We start from the raw sequence: 23,710 nt of genomic DNA, 5'->3' as shown, positions 1-23,710 counted from the left end.
AGGTTCATCAGGGCTGGTAGTAGATGTGTGGGTTGGGCTTCAGCCCCACTTTATTTAAACATGTGGGTACATACAGATGGGGCGCGATACAAGTTCCTCCGTGCGGCACTGGGAGTGGGTGGAACACGGCCAAGGTGCGAACACTGCCCAGCGCAGAGTGAATGTCCCAGAACGATTACTGCAGCGGGGGTGCCTGCTTCTGAATAGGACGTCCGCTGTGTTAATCGTACCGGGCCACCACTAGTCTGTATGACCTGCACAGAGAGATCACGAAGAAGCAGTCCCTGTCCCTGTGTTTCCCCGCACAGCTCTTACAGTAGATCGCACTATTTTTTTTTTTAGTGCATAGGATTGAAGCAGGGGGTCTCTGGAGCTGAACCGCATTCATTTGAGGTCCAGGGACCCCCTGCTTCCCAAGATACAGGCCTCCGTACGGGGTGCCGGTCTCTCCTGCACATTTAAATCTCAGCTCATTCAACAGCAGTTTTCTCATGCCCAAAAGGAGCTTGAATAGCACTGCATCTGTAGCACCCACTTTTGTTTTTTCAACTGCACACGTTCTCAGCTGAATTTTTGATGACTGCTACAGTATTTTCCACCAAAATCCAATGGCCTGTGTAAGTCAGTACTGTGAGCTTCAGAAACGCCAGCCTTCAAAGGGCTTAAACCAGTGAGATTTAGGTTACTGGAAGCAAAAAAAAAACCTTCATGATAAAAATGCTCATTTATATCTGTTACATTGCACTGAGGTCCATGACGCAGTTTATGCTAAAAGTCGGGGCGACTGACTCCAAATAAATAGTAATAGTCACAGTAAATCGGTGAGTGTTGATAGGTCTGTAGCTTGGTTCCCATGTTATTCTCACGTCCAATTATTGCCGAAGTACTGAGTGCCGAAGTGCAACCCTCTTGCAGTCTCGGTCACTTACCACACATTAGGTAAATCCAACACAATGTCACAGCATCTTCAAATCTTGTTTGATATATTCAGTACTACCAGTATTTTTTTGTTTGTTTGTTTTTTAATCAATGGGTACAGTACTGTACATGGAAGCAAAACATGTATTTTACTTTACTACACTCCTTGCTGTTCTCTGACAACCAGCAATCTTCAGCCTCCTAACCACCTTTGTTTTGAGCACTTATCTACCCATCGGGAGAACATATTGGCTAAAACCTTTTCATTAAGGTACGCCTGAGGGTTTTGTTTATGTGAATCCGTGTGAACACCATCTCTTTTTACTGCATCCAAATGGGTAGGTGCAGTGTCAACTTCGTATCATGCTTTTTCCAGCTGCATAGCATAGCAATTGTCAGGTAAGTTTGAACTGACAGCAAAGCACTAGCTCTGAGATAATGGCTTTTCAATGTGCAGGTTTGCGCCTTCCACAAAAATACAACCTGTCAGGTACCTCAGACACTGCCACGTTACAGGAAGAAACATGTTAATGGCCAAAACAAAAATACCTTGCCTTTCTCAAGGGGAAAAAATTGATGTGAATTAGTCACCACAATGTCTCTGTAGATCTTGGGGACACGATTATGTTCAATTTTTCTATGCCTTTGCTAGATTGTTATATTTTCACATCTGTACTGTGTGTGAAATTAAAGCTACTGGCCTGGAACCAAATGTTAAAGCAGCTAGACTTTAACCACAGTCATTTTAGTCTTCAAATCAAAGTAAAATAAACTTGTTATATTTTTCTTTTAACGAGGAATGACTTACAATGCACTGGGAGTCTTTTTCTAGCACTATAAGACTGAAACACATTGAATTCTATTCAGTCTACAAAAGGTTTATAAGGGGTCACCCATGTGAAACAATTGCTCATTGTTTAAGCCAGTGGTCTTCAACCTTTTATTGGTTCAGGTTTGCGCAAAATTTTTTGGCTGCGCCCCCGCCCCCCGTGTCTCGGTCCCTGCGCTCGCCCCCCCCCCCCCCTCCCGAGTGACCCGGCGTGAAATGACGCTGAGGGTCACGTGACGTAGTGCCATGACGACGGGGCACGTCATTTGATACTACATTGTCATGGCGATCTGAGCAGAAGCCGTCTGAATCCCGGTAAGAAAAGGTTGCAGAGGCCTCGCGCGGTCCCCTGGCATTTCTTTAAATGCCTCGGGGAAGAATGCCTCTGCAACTGCCCGCGCCCCCCCAGAAAAAACCTGCAACCGCCCACGCCCCCATGTTTGCGTACCGCTGGGTTAAGTAACCCTAAAATTATATTAGTAAATTCTGCGTAACCCCAACCCTCTCTAATAGCGCGTCTGAGATCAGGTGTATTGTAAGGAGCCCCAACCCTCTCTAATAGCGCGTCATAGATCAGATGCATTGTAAGGAACCCCAACCCTCTCTAATAGCGCGTCTGAGAACAGATGCATTGTAAGGAGCCCCAACCCTCTCTAATAGCGCGTCTGAGATCAGATGCATTGTAAGGAGCCCCAACCCTCTCTAATAGCGTGTCTGAGATCAGAAAAATTTACAATGCTTCTGTATTTAGAACAATTTTCAAATGACCTGAAAATTACAGGTAACCCTTAAGTGATGACCGGGAAATCCAAGGGTTCCTAGGAACCCCTGTTGAAAATTGCTGGTTTAAGCAATGAAAGTACTGGTAGGATTCACACAGCGGGAGTCCCATTCAGAAGCAGGGACCCCGCTGTGTTAATCCTGATGGGCAGTTAGTCTGGTCGCAGGGTTTCCGCGAGCAGGCAGTTGTCAGTCAGCTACCATCTGCGGTTTCCTGGCCCGCATCTGGTCTGGCTGCATCTGCTAAATATTCAAAGGTGCAATCCCTATAGAATATGCAGCTTAAACAAATACAATTCTAAACACCATGTCTCTCTTGGTTATTTTGAGTGGTACATAATCTCCATGCTCATGCAATAATAGCTAATTTGAGACTCCTCTACTTAATTGGCACTTTCTACTGGTGCAAGAGGTGAATAAAGAAGACCAGTGAGAATGCAACACTTTAAAAGTGGTTGGACAACAAAAATAATGTTTATCTCCAGAGAATAGAGAACTTTACATTTCAAGGAGCAGATTTAATGCTGGTAAACAAATTAAGGTGCATACCTTTTTGGTTTGATAGAGCTTAGTATTGCTCAGGAAATCTTGGCCTAAGGATCTTCGGAGAAATGTGCAGTGCAACCTAAAAAGCAAAGTGATCTTATGGTACCGGCATATTTAATGTTTTGAATATTTTTGATTGAAGAACTTATCATTCAGCTATAAAAACAGGTAGGCAAAGAAATGGAAAAGAAGAAGCAGGCATTTAGGGGTCTATACAGTAACGGTTCTTGAAAAAAAATTGCCAGGCCATTTAAATCGCCGTTTTTGTGAGTGTTGCTATCACAGTATTCGGAAAGCATCGATTACCTTTAATAGCAAAATTTCCAAAATGGGCGAGTTGCCGCCGGCGATAGGATCGCCTCTCTGAAAAGGCCGCACCCGGCGATTCCTTTCTGTTGCAGAGAGAGCTGCTCATAAAGAGCCACCTCTCCCAGCGAAAATCTTGCACGAAATGTATGTTTTTTAATATACATTTTAATACTAGTGTAGATGACCTCAACGCGTTTCATGTTGGATTGACACTTCTTCAGGGGGTTGGTTATGTGAACCCCTGGTATTACTTAAATACCTATGCTGGATAATGTCTCAGCCAATGGGGACCAAAACTGGATAAAGTGCTAAGCCTTCCAATCCGCTACCTAATTGCATCACTATATAATGATCATAAAAACATAAAATGATATGACAGTACATTACAACCCTAACACAAAACAAAAAACTAATATACTAAATGACAACAGTGCATTAAAAAAGGATGTAAGTAAAGCATCCAAAAATGGGAATTTCCTTGTAAAACCAGTCGGGAACTACACTTTCTGATCTCGGGGTTCTGGTAGACAGAGCCCGACCCTCTGTGGGTTTACGGACATCAGGATCAATTCGATCCACCTCTTTTAATGTAAGTGTTTTATACTGTATCTCAGGAAGCAGGGGGTCCCCGGACCTGAAACCAACACGGTTTTGATCCGAAGACCCCCTGCTCATCTACACTAGTCATAAAAATTAAATTTAAAAATATTTATTAAGCACAATACACAACCTACCCCCTGTGCCCCCCCATAAAACCATGATTTATTTTTTTACACACAGGATTAATACCTCTGGCCGCCGGGGGTCACCGGGTGATTCCAACGGGTGTCCGCAGGCCCCACTATGCACCCCGGGGGTACCCACAGGTGTCTGGGGGCCCACGGGTGGTCCCCTGCTAGGCTCCATGGCCTTCAGGTGTCCCTGTGGGCCCCAATGGGGTCCAAGAATGTTCCCCGTGGGTGTCTGGGGGTCCCCGTGTCATCCCCACAGGTGTCTGGGGGCCCTCGGGTGGGTCCCATGGAGGTCCGAGGGCCCTAGGGTGGTTCCCATGGGTGTCTGGGGGCCCTCAGCTGGTCCCCTTTGGTCCCCAGGGCCCCCAAAGCTATGTGGCCCCCTGTTCTTCCCCACAGGTGGGTGGGTTGTGGATTAGGTATTGTAATGTTTATTGGGGGCCTAGGAGGTGGGTAGTAGGGCTGTTGTGTGTTAGTGTTTATTGTGGGTAGCGGGGGAGGGTGAAGGTAGTATTAGCCCCAAGGATGGGTGTTTAGGCCTTGCGGGTGGGTAGCGGAATGGGGTTAACCCCTTAGTTACCGTAGCAGTATTTACTCCATTCACAACCACCCCCCCCCCTAGGCCTAAGCACCAAGGGCCAAATACCAACTTCACCCACCCCCGCTACCCACAATAAGCATGGCACATGTGGTTAACCCCTTCATTGCCTTGGCGGTTAGCTACTAAGGTTATGAAATTACCTGTAAATGCATTTTTCCTGCATCGCATTCATGCTGGGAGTCTCCAGTGCTCATTTTAATGGATATCAGAGACCCCGGCATCAATCTGATGCAGGAAAAATGCATATTTGTTTTCTAAGTCCTGTCTCGCCGCTCATCGACGCTTCTCCCCACCCTCCCGCCAACTTTTTGTGGTGTTTGGATTTGGGGAGAAAATCAACATTTTAGAGCCGCGATAAGCGGCGATAACCTACTCGGGGCTACTAGATTTGCACGAGTTTATGAACATTCCGGAAAGCGGCGATAAGTGGCTTATCGCCGCTCACTCTGCGATTTGTTTCTGAAAAAAAAAAATTCCGCCGATTCATGCCTTTGTCGCCCACTTATCGAGGCTTACTGAATAGCAGTAGGCATTTTGGGCGATAAGTGCTCGATAAGTGGCTTATGAATGCTTACTGCATAGACCCCTTACAGTCTAAGGCCTCGGCCAAGGTGGTGCTGAGCGGGCGCACTCACGCTGGACACGTTGCGACAATGCATGTGGCCTGCGTGAGTGGGCGGGCGCGCCTGCTCGGCGCTCAGCCGCTTGCCGACCCAGCAAATTGATTGTGCTGCTCGCAAGCACGTCACGTGAGCGGTTCGCCAAATGTGGGTGAACCAGCTCCGTGACGTTGTGGCCGCGCCCCCAGACGCGCGCGCACCTAGCCGGCCAGGAATCGCCCGGCCGAGCAGGGCGCAGTGCTGGAGTGCCAGCGCGCCTGTTTCCACCCTGGACGTGGCCTTAAAGTCAGAAGGGAAGGAGGCATCATATCAGAATTAAAAGTAATATAATAAAAGTTACAAAAGGGCAATCAAATTAGCAAAAATGGATAATGAAAAAAGAATTGCAGCAGAAAGTCAGATATACCTTAAAACGTTAAGTACCTTAAAAACAAAGAGATTAGAAAATAAAATATAGGACCCTTTCACTGTGAAATGGGCAGGCAAATTATTGGAGATAAGAAAAGGTTGAGGTATTAAATGCATTATTTGCCTCTGTGTTTACCAAGAAAGGGTCAATTGCAAACATTTTGCAACACGAGTAAGCCACAACCTCTATACTAATGAAGAATTGGTCAACTGAGGAAGAAGTGCATAGGCGGCTTGATAAAATTAAAGTAAATAAAGCAACTGAATCCGATGGCACACAAAGGGTTGTTAAGGAGTTAAGTTTAGTAATAACCAAACACTTACATTTAATATTCAAGGACTCAATTTCCACAGTCTCAGTACCACAAGATTGGCGTAAAGTAGACGTGGTGCATATATTTAAAAAGGAAGCTCAATCACAACTGGGGAATTACAAACCTGTAAGCCTGACTTCAATAGTGGGGAAGCTACTTCAAGGATTAGTACAGGATAATATTCAGGAATACCTAGTGAATTACAAAATAATTAGTAATAGTCAGCATAAATTTATGAAGGATAGGTCATGCCAAACTAATTTTATTCGTTTCTTTGAGGAGGTAAGTAGGAATTTAGACCAGTGTAATGCAGTTGATGTGGTCTACTTAGATTTTGCAAAGGCTTTTGTACTTTCTTTCCAAAGGTCTTGTACCGTATAGACTGGAAACGTGGGCAGGTAAATAGTAGGTGAGGTGTAATACAGATACATTTAAGGTTATACACTTGGGAAATAAAAATAAACATGCGACTTACAAATTCAATGTGGTAAAATTAGGTTAATCCTTGTTGGAGAAGGATTTAGGAGTGCTTGTAGACATTAGGTATATATACATGTGTATTTTATTTTACTACTGCTAGTAGTAGTATATTTACTACATCTGATACTAACCAGTGGAGTGGCTGGTGGGCTGGCAGTGGTGGGTGGCTGGATAGGGAAGTGGAAGGGAAGAACTGTGCTGCCATGCTGTAGCAGTAGTAGCAGGTCATCAGATTATCTGAGTCTGTCCGATTTATCTTAGCAAGTCTAGCATATATAACATGTTACCAACATGTCTAATACTAATAAATAATAAAATTAGCATTATCGCCCCAAAAACCATCAAACTACACTACGCTGCCACCACCAAAGATAATTTAAGGGCTTACCCTGGCATCCTGGTTCCTAGAAAAAAGATAACACACAAAAATCTATTGTAGCAAAATATGTCAAAAAGCGTGGAAGGTTCAATTAGAGCCCAAAGACAGTACTTATTACATTTTAGATTTAATATACAAAATAGTACAGTGCTTTGTTACAGAAAAGAATGTTACAACAAACATACTGTACAATATAGAAATGCAAACAGTTTTAGAAGATAGCGGGATAAAACAAAACAGAAAATCTAAATATGTTACCAAATAACAATATCAGACCCTTGAAAGAGGCTTGAAGTTGGAAATAAGAGAACCCACATGTGTAAAACACCAAAATGTTGAATTCTAGTTTTCATATTACAAACAATGCTTTTTATCCACAAACTTTGCAATGGGACCAGACTAAGCCCATCCTCCGGGGCATGTCTTATTTTCACACTCATCCATCTATAATGACATTTTTATGTCTGAGGAGAGAAAATAGATTTTTTTAATTGAAAATACCCCAAAGTATAAAAATAACTAATAGAATTCTGTCTTGCAAGAGCTACTCCAAATTTTGAGGGGCAAATAAATATATGACCTTTTCCCCCTCAAAATAGTAGCATGTTTGATATTCTTTAATCCATCCGATTTCACACATCACAAAGCTGTATTCGTTATTCTTGTGAATCATATGAGATCCAAGATATTTATTTTAGTAAAGACCCGGAATTGATATATCTGCTACTCAAAGGGAAGGGGAGGGTGAGGGGTTCAGGAATGTATGGCCCATTTTGAAGACACCCAGTAAAGTTGGCCCATTAATAATGGGCAGTTTCGAATATCATGAGCCAGAGAAAAAACAGGCACTTTTAAAATGTCACTTTAATTCCAGTTGACGTTAATCCTTTGTGTACAATATTATTAAAAGACTGAATATTTTAATGGTTTGATCATGACATCACCCATGACAGATGATGGATTTTTGCTGCATGGAAATATATAAAAAATGCTTACTATAGACTTGTTGTCTTTTACATTTGTAGAATCTCCGGGGTTTAGAGCGCTTATTTAATATGTGGAGCCAAGTTCCACCATCCAAAGTAGATCATACTGTATACTGTATCTCTGACAAAGCGCTTCCCGAACGGGTGCACAGTTGGAGGGCAGTAGAGTGCCGTGTATTAGTGGTAATAAAGGTGGTGACTACCTGACTGTTACTGCCCATTGGGTGTGTTTTACTCAATGTACTGATCTGAGGGAGAAGGCACTGAGTCTGAAGCATTGGAGCCTGGTTCAATTCCCGGTGTCGGCTCCTTGTGACCTTGGGCAAGTCACTTTATCTCCCTGTGCCTCAGGCACCAAAAAGATAGATTGTAAGCTCCATGGGGCAGTGACCTGTGCCTGAAAAATGTCTCTGTAAAGCGCTACATAAAACTAGCAACACTATACAAGAACATGCTCTTTTTATTATTATTATTATTATCTTATGCCTGTGCTGTCCTTCAGCTTTCTTTGTGTTGTTCTTATAGGGCTGGACCATGTACTGAGTAGGTTATATTATGAAAAGTGCTCCCCTAAGGATACTGTATACATTGTCTTAACATATTTATTTGGACTTAATTTTAAAAAAAATCACAAATAAAGGTTTTTTTAATGTATATTAGATATGTTCCAAAAAAGGTTGGACATCTTTTTAGAAAGGAAAGGTAGACAGGGATATACCAAATAAGTGAACATGGGAAGGATGTTGATCCAGGAAGGAATTTATTTTTCCCCTTGATCATCCCCTACATGATATTTCACTTGAGTTTTTTGTTTGTCTTCCCCTGGATCAATATACTGTAGCTGCGGATATAGGATAAAGTATCTGCCGTCTAAATTTTAGCATAGGTTGAACTTGATGGAGGTAAGTCTTTTTTCAACCTCATCAACTATGTAACTATTTAATCAACTGGCTTTAAAAAATGTGGAATATAAGTTGTTACATGGGTGAGTGATAGATAAGGAACATATCAAATAAATTCAGTGAAACCCATGCCAAGGTCCAGATTAACTTGTTCACAAGTATTTAAATGGTAACCTATAAGATATAATTACAATACTATATATTAAATTACATTATATACATGGCTATGTTGCATATGTAATGCTTATGTACATTATAACTATATATTTAAATATAATAGTGTTAAACTGAAAACTCAAAATTGGCTACACGCACGCACGTACGCACGCACACACACACACACAAACACACACACACACCTTTGGTAAAGTCTCTCCCATGAATTATTTAAGAGCAAGAAATGTTCTCTGAAAGCTACACTCCAGGGAAACCTAACATATATACTGTAGCTCTTCTTGAAATTCATTCATTTTCCCCTGATAGGACAGTAAACCACTACCCAATTTTGTCCTAATTAATTTTTCATGTTTTTTTATCTAAACAAATAGTGAATCAATTCGTTCCAAACGTGACTAAGAAAAACATCGGACCTAAACCCCAGCTAGAAGTATCATGCAAACCCGATTTGTGAAACAAACGTTATCAGCATCTGAAAGTAGGCCTTTAAGATAATAGAGTGTGAAAAACAATAATGCAAGTTAAAATACATGAATTATTCATGACTAAAATTCATATCACATACCACAGCAAAGTCAAGGTGGTTACAAACAAACAAGCAGCTTTCTACCCTTCAATCTATTCAATATGCTGCTGCGAGGATAACCTCACTCACCTCTGGAACCGTCTCTGCTCCTCTCCTCCTGAAAACTCGTTGCTGCCTCTGTATTCAATTCCACATTCACTACCTCTGGAGGCGCTTCCCTCTCAATACCCGCCAAGCACCTCTACCTAAATGTCATCTGTTCAACAACGTGTTTCATTAGTCTCTGATGACCACAGCTCACTCACTACAGTATTGTCTTACCTACAGTATGCTTTTTAAGGCACTACTGTATAACTACAGTACTGCACTCAAATGTGCTCCAATTATTTTTGAGTCTCTTATTATGCCAATTAGAGTGTAAGTTCTTCAGGGGAGGGACTTCTTTGTCCCAATCTTACATTTGTATTGTGATGCACTTATCGCACCTGTATGATTATATTCCCTGTGTTGTAACTGTAATGTAATATATGTAAAAATAAAAGCACCTAGTGGGATAATACTGTACATCATTCGAAAAGTGGTATTTCAGTGCAGTGAAGCTCAAATAAGTGTGCAAACTGTGCAGAGATAGTGTATTAGTGACAAATAAGTGTGCAAGCTGTGCAGAGATAGTGTATTAGTGACAAATAAGTGCGCAAGCTGTGCAGAGATAGTGTATTAGTGACAAATAAGTGTGCAAGATGTGCAGAGATAGTGTATTAGTGAAAATAAGTGTGCAAGCTGTGCAGAGATAGTGTATTAGTGACAAATAAGTGTGCAAGCTGTGCAGAGATAGTGTCTTAGTGACAAATAAGTGCGCAAGCTGTGCAGAAATAGTGTATTAGTGAAAATAAGTGTGCAAGCTGTGCAGAGATAGTGTATTAGTGACAAATAAGTGCGCAAGCTGTGCAGAGATAGTGTATTAGTGACAAATAAGGAAATAAACGATAACCGTTGATTGCAGCTCAGACCCTTAGTGGATTGCTTTCTCAATCCTGTTCCCCAGCGTTTTCAACGTTTTTGGGGAGCGCAGATATAAAAATAAAAACCAGAATAAAAACCACACAATAGTGCAAATATGTCTGTGACAATTGAAGGGCTCGGAAAGTGTCATGTTTTATGCTTTTTATTGATAAAACCTTGTATCATTCGCCACTATTGGGTTCTTTTTGCCTTATCCACGAAGGTTACCTCACTCTAAAGAGCACACAGGATACAGAGACATACACCATTGCCACAGATTTAGGACATGCCTAAAAGAATGGGGACTATGTGAGTATGTCCCCTGCAGGTTCATCTTCAGAGCCCCTTCAATTGTCACAGACAATATTCTTTCATATATCTGCGCTCCCCAAAAACTCCAAATCTCAGATTTGTCTGTTATTCACAATGGCGAATTCACAGTATCATTGTTTCCTATATACAAAGTTTACTCAAATCTGTTGTATTGTAGGATTCCCACCTCAATCTACTGTATGCGTCATTGGTATTCCCATAGCATTATTTCCTCATTGCAAAGCAAAATAAATTATCCCTGGCATGGTACCATTGAGGGTATGTTTGTATGCATAACTCTGCTAAAAAGTATTACATTCAAAATATTTGTTCAAACATTTGAACATTTGAACAAGCATGAGTAGGTCAAAATCTTTCAGCTGATTGTAATTGTGTTTTACTGCGATGTGTTTCTTGTGACTTGTGATCAAGTAAATAGTAATAGTAAATATCATCTGAAGAGAGTCTGCTGGTACTTACTGTGGATTAAGGCCCGTATAAACTAAGCAGTGCTATTCCAAAAAGACACCGTCCAGTACTGAAATACTGTACACCTTATGGCCCATTCAAGTGGATGTGCTGTAAGGTGTCTTCCAGCGCCGGGATCTGTTGTATACAATAGTAAGTATGTGACCTAATATTGTGCAAAATTACATTTTTAAGGTCTCAGGAATGCCGGCACCATACCTCATGTTTAACTGGACCCAGTGGTACAGTCAAAGTTGTCTAAGAAGAGTATTCTGCCTGAGGCCCTATACAAGTACAGTTAGTGGCACTGCAGCCCACAGGGTGCTTGTACAAGTCTTAAACAACATGCTTATTTAATCTTATTCTGTTTATGTAATCATGTATGCTGAAAATGTGTGGACTACAATAGGCAAGAAAATAAAACTTACAGTGCATGGCTCCGTTACAAATGTTCTACAATTACTAGAGGAGCGATCAGGCAATATTTCCATGATGTATTATGTCATAATGATAGCAGCATTTAAGGAAAATGACACCTTGTCAAACATTAAAATATACGTATTATGTCAAATAACATGTTCACAGATAACGCGTTACATTAAAAGGAATAGTTCTTAGCAAATGAATTCTAATGTTGCATTGAAGTGTAAAATATGGGCTTTAGTTTGCTAAAGTACCGTATCTTAAGATGTCGCAGACTAAGGATTAGTTACTGTGTCTTCTCTTAGACTGTTATTATGACTCTTGACTTGAAACGAGGCAGAAATATAGTGACCATATACAGTTTCTCACGCTATAAAGTAACATCCTCCTCCCCTACTTAAGCATGCTTTTTTTTACAGGATGGGAACTGCACTTCGAAATAGTTATCAGTAAAGTCACTAACGTTAGTTCCTACTGCAGTTTTTTGCTTGGTTAAATAGCCATCCAATAGGAAGCTGCAACTGGAATTTAAACAACCATTTTGCTTGACCTGGAAGGGACTGAAACACTTGAGCCTTCACCAGTAAGTATCTTTGGAACCAGGGTGTCCCCAGAGCTGAGGTCTGGGGACCCCCAGGTTTCCATCCTATATAAAAAAAATAAGGGATATAAAATAATGAAAAACAACATTTTTATTTTATTTTTTTTCAACAATCATTTCAGACACAATAATGCACTTACTGTAACATACAGCAAGTGTGAGCAATGTGACCAAGGAAAGGAAAGTAACAATCTTCCTAAATGTCTGTCTGTTGTGCAGTGTTTAAATGCAGGGAACAAATCGGTGAGGTTTTGAAAGCAATGTACACTATACTTCTATCTACACTATCAAATCTCTCATGCTGGTCACCCAAAAGGTATCCTAACCAACAACCAAGTTCCACTTCTCCACGCCCAATAAAGCGATTAGAACTTTGGCCTACATAATGTCTAATAAAACTAATGTATATAATGGAAAATCAAGACATACCATAATAGAAAGAAATGGCAAATTTTTGTGGACAATCGTCAAAAATCAATCATCAAAAGAGCTATATCTCTGACAAAGCAATATGCTTATTTATGTAAGTCCATAGTCATGCTATGTATCTATCAAGTAACAAAGCTGGAGGGACCATCACTGTGTACAATTGTGGGGCTTAAGCCCATAATTGTTGGTGCTGCCGTAGGCCCTCTCCTCTATAGCAGAGGTGCGCAAACTGGTGAGTACGCCCCCCAGGTGAATGTGACATTTTCTAGGGGTGTGGGGGAGGGTGGCTCTTACAGAGGCCCCATGCTCTACCTCACAACATTCAAATAACATGCCTGGGGAGCATGCAAGGCCTCTGTATATCGCTTACCTTCTCTCCGGCATTTTATGGTGACGTGTTACCATGGCAACACGACATAACATGACGTCGTGACGTCAAATGATCAAATGACACCACCAATGCCGGAGAAAAGGTAAGGATGGGGGCGAGCATGGGGGAGGGGGAGAGAGCAGGCAGGGTGGCACAAAGAAAAATGTTTGCACACCCCTACTCTATAGTACCTGTCTGTGACCACCACCCTACCCTCCTCCTTGTCAACTTTAAAGCCTAACACGTTTATTGCTCAAAATACTCTATGACAGGAGTAGCCTACTTTAGTCCTCAGGGGTCACAACAGGTCAGGTTTTCAGGATATCCCTGCGTCAGCACAGGTGGCTCAATCTGTGGCTCAGTCTACAACTCAGTTTCCCGCCATTGAATACTGGAGTTGCCCCCCCTGATGTATGAATTCTTGTCCATAGGGCACAAACACCAATATATGTAACACCCCTCAAGCACTACACAGTTAAGAACAATGTTTCCACTTTTATCTTCTAAAGAAAAGCAACAAATGAGTCTGAACTTGGCAAGGGGGGAGATTAGGGGTTACTACTGTATGTATATCTCCATATCCCCATTATTTACAGTGGCAGCCGAGCTGAGTCTTCAGCGGCCACCACCGCAATGTGCGGCAGACGCAGCTGTTTTTTTTTTCCCGCCGCGTGACGCACGTCATGGTGCATGCGTGCGTGGTGCGCGTGCCCAGGGTTCCCCGAAGGTGGTGGCGGGGTAAGGGGGGATGTGGGAAGCAGAGGGGAACCTGGGGACCCGGAGAAGCAGGGCAGAGCAGAGGCAGAGGTCGCGAGGGGAGGGGAACGAGGGGAAGGATGCGGGGAAGATGCGGCTGGCGCGCCAGCCCGAAAACAGCCGCGGGACAAGACGGGTAAGTGTGAGACTTAAGCTGGCCACAACAGTATGTTAATTACAGTAGATGCACTTCTCATAACCAGCAGTTACTCAAATAATAACATTTGCACTTCTTTGAAACATTTGTTTCAGTCTCCTTGCTTTTATACGAGCTTTTAGTTTCTTTAGCAACTTAGCGATTCCGTTCATTGAAAGCAAATTCAAGCTGAGAAAAAGATGTAACATGGGTAAGACATAAAAATTAAATTAAAAACTGTCTGCGCTTCGATGATTTATATAAAAAAAAAAGTCAAGATGACTAATTGAGTGTAAATATTTTAAATAAATGCAATGACTTGGTCTTAGTGGTTTAAAATATGTTTTACATTTGTGGTAAAGTTCAATTTGGCACATTACACAATGCACAATAATAGGTAGCATAAAAAGAAAATAAATATTGCAGAACTTGCATTGACCTTACTGTGCCCTATAAATACAGTATACTGTACTCTGCTAGAAATTCCAGGCTAGCAAACGCGCGTCCTAATGTGACGTGGAACCAACAGTCTACATCAGCTGGTCGAAAATGCCTTTCAACCTGTGTCTTAGGTGACAAGACAGTTTTCGCAGTGAGTCACTACATGCTCAGTGTTGAATTGTGTATATGACAACATGTCTAATTATTCTGAATCTTCATGACAATGAAATATTAAAGCCCATGTTAGCAATTTTGCAACATAAAAGGATACAGTACATTGCCATAAATGGAATATTTACATTCACAGTGTACTAACCAAAGGGGTGCGCAAACTGGGGTTGCAGAGGCGGTTGCAGACGCCATGCGCTCTTTCCCAAGGCATTTCAATTAAATGCTGGGGAATCGCGTGAGGCCTCTGCAACTTCACTTTAATTGTCTTCGGCGACACGTCACCATGGCAACGTGGCATCAAATAATGCTGCGGGGTCATGTGATGTTACACATCGCCGTGGCAACGCGCGCCATTTGACACCGGTTTCTAAGAAATGGGGGGGGAGGCAAGTGCTGGGACTGTGTGCAGCGCAGAAACTTTGCGCACCCCTGTACTGACCTACAGTATTAGAGAAAGATTTGTAAGAGCTTGCACACCTAGTACTCACTGTCCCGGAATGAATAATAGTGGTCTACCATATACTGTCCGGAGTCTAATCCTACAGTAGATCCCGTATTGGAAGAGATTAAAAAGTAGAAAAGCAGCGTGCACTGGTGAATTGAAGAAAAAAAGTGTCTTTATTGAGGCCACATATTCCTCCTACGCGTTTAGGTCCCAACTGACGCCGGGACAGAAACGCGTAGGAGGAATATGTAACCTCACCACACTTTTAACTTCAATTCACCAGTGCACTTTTGAATCTAACTTGCACGACACATTTAGAAGGTGTGTACACTATACGCTACCGGGATAGCTTCAGACAACAGTCACATTACTGCAACCCTGATGTTGAAAGGCTCAGGCACAAGCACGCCTGATAAAGACTTTCACCTGACCAAGCCAGATAAAATGAGAACATCATTTCAGTGGAGCAGCGATAGCGTGCAACATCCTATTTGTAAAATGTTTTGGATAGCGGTGTCGGTTGGTGAAAAACATGAACGTGCTACGTACCTTTTTCTTGTTAGTGGGACAGATGTAGAAGTTGTCAATCACTGTAGTGACACCGGGCTGCAGATTCAGTTTTGTATATGATGTTCCATAATCCGATGATCTGGAAAGAAATCAGATGATCTTAAATATGACGTATAATTTAAAAAAAAAATGAATGATTAATATTTATTTTCCTCTCTGAATTATTATGTACTATAAGGAATTAAAAATAAAGGTTGAACCAGTACTTTTCAGCGCTCTCCTTTAAATTGATTGGTTTGTTATAAGGGGGTGGTAGGAGAGATGCACTTCTGAAAGTAAGCAGTCCAAGGACACCATGGTTAGTGGATGTGGGTGAAATTTTTGGGTGGATTTGGATCCACCAGTTCCTTTGGTCCGTGGATTGTTAATAATCCACACTCAGATTAAATCAGATTAGAGAGTGCAGGTTTTTAGGGAGGAGCAGCTCAGTGAGTATAGACTGACTGGCACTGAGTTTGAAGCAGGGGAACCTGGTTCAATATCAGGTGTTGGCTCCTTGTGACCTTGGGCAAGTCACTTTATCTCCCTGTGCCTCAGGCACCAAAAACATAGATTGCAAACTCTACAGGGCAGGGACTGTGTCTGCAAAATGTCTCTGTAAAACTAGCAGCGCTATACAAGAACAAACAATTATTATTAACAATCCGTGATGCAGATTTCAGATTCATTGTGGAATCAGAGTGTGGATTGTTAATAATCTACCGGATCATATCCAATAGCGGATTCAGAATCACCTGCTCAAATGGTTTAATACTTAATCCGCAGATGGATTTTACCCTGCGGAATGGATTTTGAAGAGAAAGCCCGGGAAATCCTGGAGAACGGACTTTGACAGCATCGCCCATCCCCAATAAGTAAGAAGTAGTAGAAGGTAGACGTTGATTTTTAGAATTCCTCAAATTTAAATTAAAAAAGCATCTTACTGGAAAATATTGCAAATAGGGGAACATGTTTTCAGTTTTGAAATATACACAGAAAGCTTGAACATGCTTTTTTTGTATGGGTAAGAATCAAATATATATTTTTTGCTTCTTACTTTGAAATGATTGAAAAGATTTGATATAAACATTAGAACTCCCCACCCCCCATCAATTATATTTTTTGCAAACAATTAATGCATGAACTACCGGTACTGTTTTACCTTGGATTTCAAGCTATGTCCTCCAAAAGAAGTTACAAATATTCCAGGAAAAAAATGTATGGAGTATAGAAGAAAGATCAGCCAGCAGAAAAAAGCTAATATTTATAGAAAATAAATGGACACAGAGCAGTTAAATAATGCAAACACCTTTGGGACATTTGATAAGTGTTACCAAGGTGCAGTGGTATGTTAAAAATGTGTCTATAGAGCACAATTCCATCTTTGACACACCATGTATTATTTACTGCAATGTTTTGGTATAAAATAAAATATCAGTCCTGTGAAGAGGGTCGTCAGACATCTCATGTAACAATTACAGACAGCAGCAAAGACAAAGCAAATGTGCACTGAGTTATAAAAAAATGCAGACGTAGGCAACACATCACAGAGACGATGTTTAAGCTCCAGTTTATAAAAGAAATAAGGGCAATTTGGTTTAGAGAAACGACACCTGGTATATGAAGATGTAGGATAAAATAAAACAAGACATACATAATTAAAAATGTTCCTTATCTCTGCCAGTTTGAGCTCTTCCAAATTCCAAAGTGGTATGGAAGCCAATGTTTTTTTGTAATTGTATCTATACATGTACAGCATTCTTTATTTACTATACATAGCACCGCCAGTGTATTCAGCGCTTTACAAAAGAGAATACATTACAGGGAATTATAATACAATAAATGGAACAAACAAAATCAGATTAAAGGAAACACGAAGAGCTTACAATCTAAGTGCTGTTAGGACTCAGAGACAGTAGGTGAAGGAGGAAATGTTGTAGATGGCGCTGCTTGACCATGAATGTTGGTAAGTGCAATTATGGATGTGGGTTTGTAGCAATGAGTCCAGGCTATTAAAATGCTTCATTCAGAAGCTGTGTTTTTACACTACCGACACACTTTATTGAAGTGTGGTCGGTACCGCAAGCCGGGAAATCTCCCGGCTTGCTAGTGGCCGCCCCTCGGCGTGCCGCGCGTCATAGACGCCCGGTCACGCGTCATCGGGAGCGTGCGCCCCCTGCACGCGTGTCCAGGGGCTCCCCGAGGGAGCCCTGGTGTCCCGCGATCGCGGGACAGCGGCAGGGGGTTCCGGGGGACCCGGCGGACCCGGCAGCGGTAGGGAGAGCGCCCCGATCGGAGGGCGCTCTTCCGCTGCTTCGGCGCGCGCCCGTCACACTCGGGCGCGCACCAGGCTACTGCTGCGGCACAGAACGGGCAAATGCTCGAATAAACTGTGCCGCAGCAGTAGGTTTGACTTGGGGATTTAAAGCAGCAAAACACCTTGCACTATATCTTTCTTTTTTCTTCTTCTTTTTTTTCGTTCTAGGATTGGAGCAGGGGGTCTCCAGAGCTGAACTGTGTTCATATTAGTTCTGGGACGAGGACCCCCTGCTTCCCCAGATACTTACTGTACCTCCGTAGGGGGTGCCGGTATCTCTGCAGCCAGGAAACTTGTGTGCATAACAAAATGGCGGCTTAAATGTCCCACATCACGCGGGCCAATAGGAAGCTGTAACATCATCCCTTGCAGCTTCCTATTTGTCTGCATGACCTGGACACTTAAACTCCACGTGATGCTGGCACCCCTACAGAGGTAAGTATCGTGATCTCTGGAGCTGAAATGAACACCGTTAAACTCCAGAGAACCCCCGCTTCAATCCTAGAACTAAAAAATAAAATATTAAGTGCAAGGTGATTTGCTACTTTAAAGTGGAGATATGCAGACACTGTTCTGGGAGAGAGTGAAATTATTTTATCTGCAGAATTTTGGATAGATTGCAAAGGAGAAATTTCTGAGACTGGGAGTCGAGTTAGTAGAAAGTTACAATAACTCAGATGGGAAAGGATAATGGCATACATTAATGTTTTAGTAGTAGAGTAACAGAGCAGGCATTGTTTCAAAGGAATGTAGCCATGTGTAAAATTGGTGTTACATATCTCTCTCTTTCTGGCAGTAATCCCTGGTAAGAAGGCATGGTTGCCAGTAGTCATCATGGAGGTTTGCCCTCAAACCCTGTGATGTGTCATATGTAGCAAAGGAAGTGACAGCATGCTTTGTGTCCACTGTTAGTGACACAGAGGTGGGTCTTTCTGGAGCCTATATATTGCACAGCACGTCCTAAAGTGTGTGTTCATTCAGTGTGTTATGTCTGGGTCAGTCAGCAGTTCAAGTCTGTCTGTCAGTCCAGTTAAGTGACAAGCTGATCCCACACTGTGTCCAGGGCTCTGGCACAGCTGGTAATCTCCCTTAGGGGAGAGGTGGAAGAAACCAAATTGACAATCTACAGAATCAGTAAGGACCTTCCTTGAGAGGTACAACATGAGGATGTGCGGCTAAGTGTCGGCCGCTATGATGGGCAGTCTGCCATGCAACATGCAATTAAAGATGCCCTTGTTCAAGAGATCCTTCTTGTCTGAGACTGGAGTTATTCAGCAAGAAGATGCACCCAGGAGTTCTCTTCCAGAAACTCCTCCCTGCTATCGTGGGGATCTGGAAGGGATGAAGGCGCTGTACCAACTGTGAGTAGAACAGGTGCGCCACATCCCCAACAACATCAAGCGGGAGACTCAGGAGTCCTGTGAGCCAGCAGGTGCACCACACTACACTGACATGTAACTGGGGCAGTTTCTCACATAGGGGTCAGGATCAGAAGGGCCCTGAGGGAAACACCGTTACAGGAAGAAGCAACACGTTTTAGCCAGAGAAGAAATGTGAAGGGTGGAGAGGGAAGATCATTTATTGTAATCAATAAATCTGCTTTACTTGAACCAATATTATTATTATTTTATTTCTTGATTTTACAAAGGTGAGTGATGCTGAGAAGTTTCTCAAAGTAGACTTCATTTTAATAATAGGCACAGTAGATATTCAAAGCTCAATAGTACTGGTATGGGGCCTTATCACCAAACTTTGATAAGTGCATTGGAACATCAAACATGTTGGCATGGTCCTACCGAAAGGTATGACAATTGTGTAAAAACAGTATTCACTAAAGTAAATCACTTTTTCCACCGTATGTTACAAAAATGGTATACCGCACTAATTTGGATTTGCTTTACGAGTGAAATGAATTTAACGTTCGATTTCGCTCTAGTCTGGAAGAGCAGCGCAGAGAGAAGTTGCATCTCCTGCTCAACTCTTACAGGAGTTTGCGCTGTATCATTTTTTTTTCTTGTACATAGTATTGAAGCAGGGGGTCTCCGGAGCTGAACCGCATTAATTTCAGGTCTGGGAACCCCCTGCTTCCCGAGATACAGGCCTCTGTATCAGGTAGCTCGTATCTCTTGCATGTTTAAATGTCCTGCGTCACAGCCCACATGACCGGGACATTTAAACTTGCAGGAGATACCACCACGCCATACTGGGGCCTGTACTGCAGGGGGTTCCCCGGACCTAAAATTAATGCGGTTCAGCTCCGGAGACCCCCTGCTTCAATACTATGTACACAAAAACTAAAATACAAGGCAATCTTAAGTACGTTAGTGGCTAACCGCTAAAGTAATGACAGGGTTAGACAGCAGTACCTGGTTTGTTGATTTTAAAGGGGGTGGGTGAATGTTGTCATTGCCCTATGGTGTGGGGTGAAGGTTCCTGGGAGGGGTTATGAAGGGCCTAACCCACACCTTAACCCTACCCGAGTTTCAGCATTTTTGTGCTACCGCACGGCTTGGTATAGCAAAAGTGCTAATGATTGTTCAAAAGCCGTATACAAGCGATGTTGCCATGTTATCGAAGCTTTGTTAATAGCTACACATGCTTGTAAAGTGCACTTAACAAGCATTAAGTCACTTATTGAAGTTCAGTAAATAGTCCCCTATATCTCTATGGGAGGAGATATGCACCAAGAGCTCTTCCTAAACTTGTCAAAGAATCACTTTTAGAGCAGCGATGCCTTACATTCATACATCACTCACACAATTCCCACCCATTTGTCATCATCATTATTTCCTTATATGGTCTTTTCTACCTTCTGCATTTGTGTTAAAGTTAAATTCAACTGTTACCTTCTTGTTTTTGTAATGGAAGAGGGGTCAGCTCCAGATGTGGTTAACATCTGCAGACATCCTATACACCATATGAAATATTTAAATTAACTTTGGTGCAACCCTTTCGGGACAGGTGTATGTTCCATTATATACCTAGGTTACTATCCCACCATAAGTTCTCACAAGAGGTCTCAAAGTGTGAGGGGAGATTGAGAGGACAAATAGTAGAAGAAGAAGAGGCGAGCAGCTGAGAGATTTCCAACTGTATAACAGGGGGGAAAGAAGCAAGAATGGAACAAGAAGACTTGGGTAGAAGTATTGAGGTCGAAGGGACAGAAAGACTGGATAGAATTCACTTTGCCTTTAAAACAGTGATCATGACTTACTGCTTTTTTTTATCCTGCATTTTTATACAGGGTAGTATTCCCTGTAAAAAAAAAAGTCACTACAGTGAGACCCCCTGGTTCCTGAGTACTCACCAGTAAAGGTTCCTGAGATACTTACCAGTAAAGGTACCAGCGTTTTAGTTCAGGGGAAACAAAATGGTGGTTAAAATCTCCCACATCAGGCTAGCCAGTAGGAAGCCTCATCATCGGTTGCGGCTTCCTTTTGGCCCACGTGAGGAGGAAGATTTAAAACCTGGGACGTAACACTGGTACTTCAACCAGGAAGTATCTACAGAGCTTGGTGGTCCCAAGAGTTGAAATGAATACAGTTTGGCTTCATAGATCCCTTTGTTTCCCATCCTATTAAAAAAGGGGGTTTGGTAAGTGTTACTGCTGCTTTAAAATGGTAAGCAAATGCTTGAGAAGGGAAGGAAGGAAGGAAGGAAGGAAGGAAGGAAGGAAGGAAGGAAGGAAGGAAGGAAGGAAGGAAGGAAAGTAGGAAAGTAAGAAGTTTGGAGGAAGGAGTCAAACAAAGAAAAGACAGCATTGCAAATTGGGTTTGTGAGTGTTGATTAGTGAGGAGAAGTACCATAGTGTTGTTTGGCAGGATAAAGAGCAGAGTTAAAAAAAGTAAAGGATACATTTATAGTGTAGAAAATACGCACGAGTGGAACATTTCCTCCAGAGGCATTCAGATGAGCGACTGCAGAAGATGGAAGCATGTTTGTTAATTTAGACTAAGAAGTGGGTTAGAGGGATGGATGACACGGAACCAAGAAGGGGCATATAGAAACGTAGCAGGTGTCACTGCAGCAGCTGGCATGCTTCAGCATGTGCAATAGTTTGGCAGCCCCACACCTTTTTTGTGCACATCCAATGCACACACAATGGTGACTGCTCCTACTGGCGTGTTGTGTGTTTCGCTAAACAAATTAGCTAATTTCGTTAGAACTTTCAGAAGTTCAAGCCAATTTCACTAAATCTTTCCGGCAACATTTTTAGAATATTTTTTCCTATAAAGCTCAAGAGAACATTTGACGAATATTCTACCTTTTCAGAATTCAAAATGTGAACAATTCTTCTTTGACAAGTTCACACACTTTAAGTTAAAATAGGACTAATATGTGAATAAGGCTGTTACAATAAGTTGGGAGTTTAACAAAAATATATTTACACATATATTATCCAAGACTTTATATAGCAGTATATTTTCCAGTATATCAATTTTCTTTTGAACTCCAACATGTCCAAAAACTAGTTCACAATATTGTTACCAATATTTTATAGCTCATGATTATTGATTGCTCCAAGTTTATAGATGTTTTTATTTAATTACTATTTGTAGCACTGAATCAATTCAGGGGTAATGATAATAATTAGCCTGAATTCTCTGGAACAAAAGATTACATAGTGATTGTTTAATAATGGCTGTGAGATTTTAATCTGGCATTATATAAGCATATTTCTTTCATCTACCGACCTCAAAAAAAGTATTTCTTTACTGGAGCAAGTAATAAAGTTGAGAAAGATGACACAGGTATTTTTTTATATGGAGGGCTATATTAATTATTTACAGCAATCTATCATTCCTGTTTTTCTTCATTCCTGACTGTAGTTCGTTTTCATCATTCCGGATTTCTGGGATTTTGCTACACTAGGCACATTTGGTAATAAAGCAGAGCCATGTATACTGACTCCCCTTCACTAACCGCATAACATCACAGTGGGTTTGCACACAGCCACCAATATTACAATAATTAACAGTGTAGCCAAGAGGAACAAAATGTGGTATGTGAGAAAATGGATATGTTATCCTATAATGAGAAACCTCACTGAAAACAATACCGTTATTTGTGCGAAACCAAATGAAAACATTATTTTCGAATAAGTTAAACTTTTCAGAAAACACCTTAAGGAGAAACTTTCCAGACAGCTTGTTCATAACATGACTCAGATTTTCTACTCCATGATTATATAATGTTTTAAGTAGTACAAAGGTGTACTTTAATGATTTAACATTTATTGTAACGTTTATTATTAATATTATTATTATCATTATCACGTGTAGTAGTAATAATATTAAGGGCACAACTCATATTACTTAAAGCAGCAAAACATGTGAAATCTGATATGGGTTTTTTTTAATGCCATTTTTAACGAGTTTTAAAGCATCCTTTGATTTCTGTAGCAGGTTTTAGCCAAGTTCCCAAGCAAGATCTGGGTTAAACTTCTGATCTTGTTGGGTCTGACACCTTACCGCATGCCTAGGGTGGCTTGTCAACCCAATAACACCTTGTGTGCTGTGGGAAGCAAGTGCAATCACCTCGTGCAGTTTGTAGAGTTTTGCTTATTTTCAAATAAAGTATTTCAATTCAGTATGTGTGTGGCACTCTGGCAGATGGCACACTTAATATTTTTGTCCCTGTTCTATTATACCGTAGCCATTTTTGTGCATACAGTATGCCTCCTATAGCACCAAAATGAGTGAAATATACCTGTAGTAGTTCCCTCCTCCTGGCTTCCTTTAAAAGTAGACCACTTCCTAGTGTAATGGGTTTCCCCCCCCCCCC

The 23,710-nt window shown here is 41.6% G+C and overlaps 1 protein-coding gene across 2 annotated transcripts in view; it reads right to left on the bottom strand.

Annotated features, from left to right (window-relative positions):
• The window catches only part of SORCS2 (sortilin related VPS10 domain containing receptor 2), a 639,263-nt gene that overhangs the window by 398,840 nt on the left and 216,713 nt on the right, over nt 1–23,710 (bottom strand). For both annotated transcript variants that reach the window (XM_075569815.1, XM_075569821.1), the window contains exon 2: nt 15,610–15,709. In XM_075569815.1, coding sequence (XP_075425930.1) covers nt 15,610–15,709 — 100 coding nt within the window. The remainder of the gene's footprint in view (nt 1–15,609; nt 15,710–23,710) is intronic.

The sequence above is a fragment of the Ascaphus truei genome, chromosome 1, assembly GCF_040206685.1.
Source record: "Ascaphus truei isolate aAscTru1 chromosome 1, aAscTru1.hap1, whole genome shotgun sequence".
In the NCBI taxonomy this organism is placed as follows: Eukaryota; Metazoa; Chordata; class Amphibia; order Anura; family Ascaphidae; genus Ascaphus; species Ascaphus truei.
This window is presented reverse-complemented; position numbering and strand designations above follow the sequence as displayed.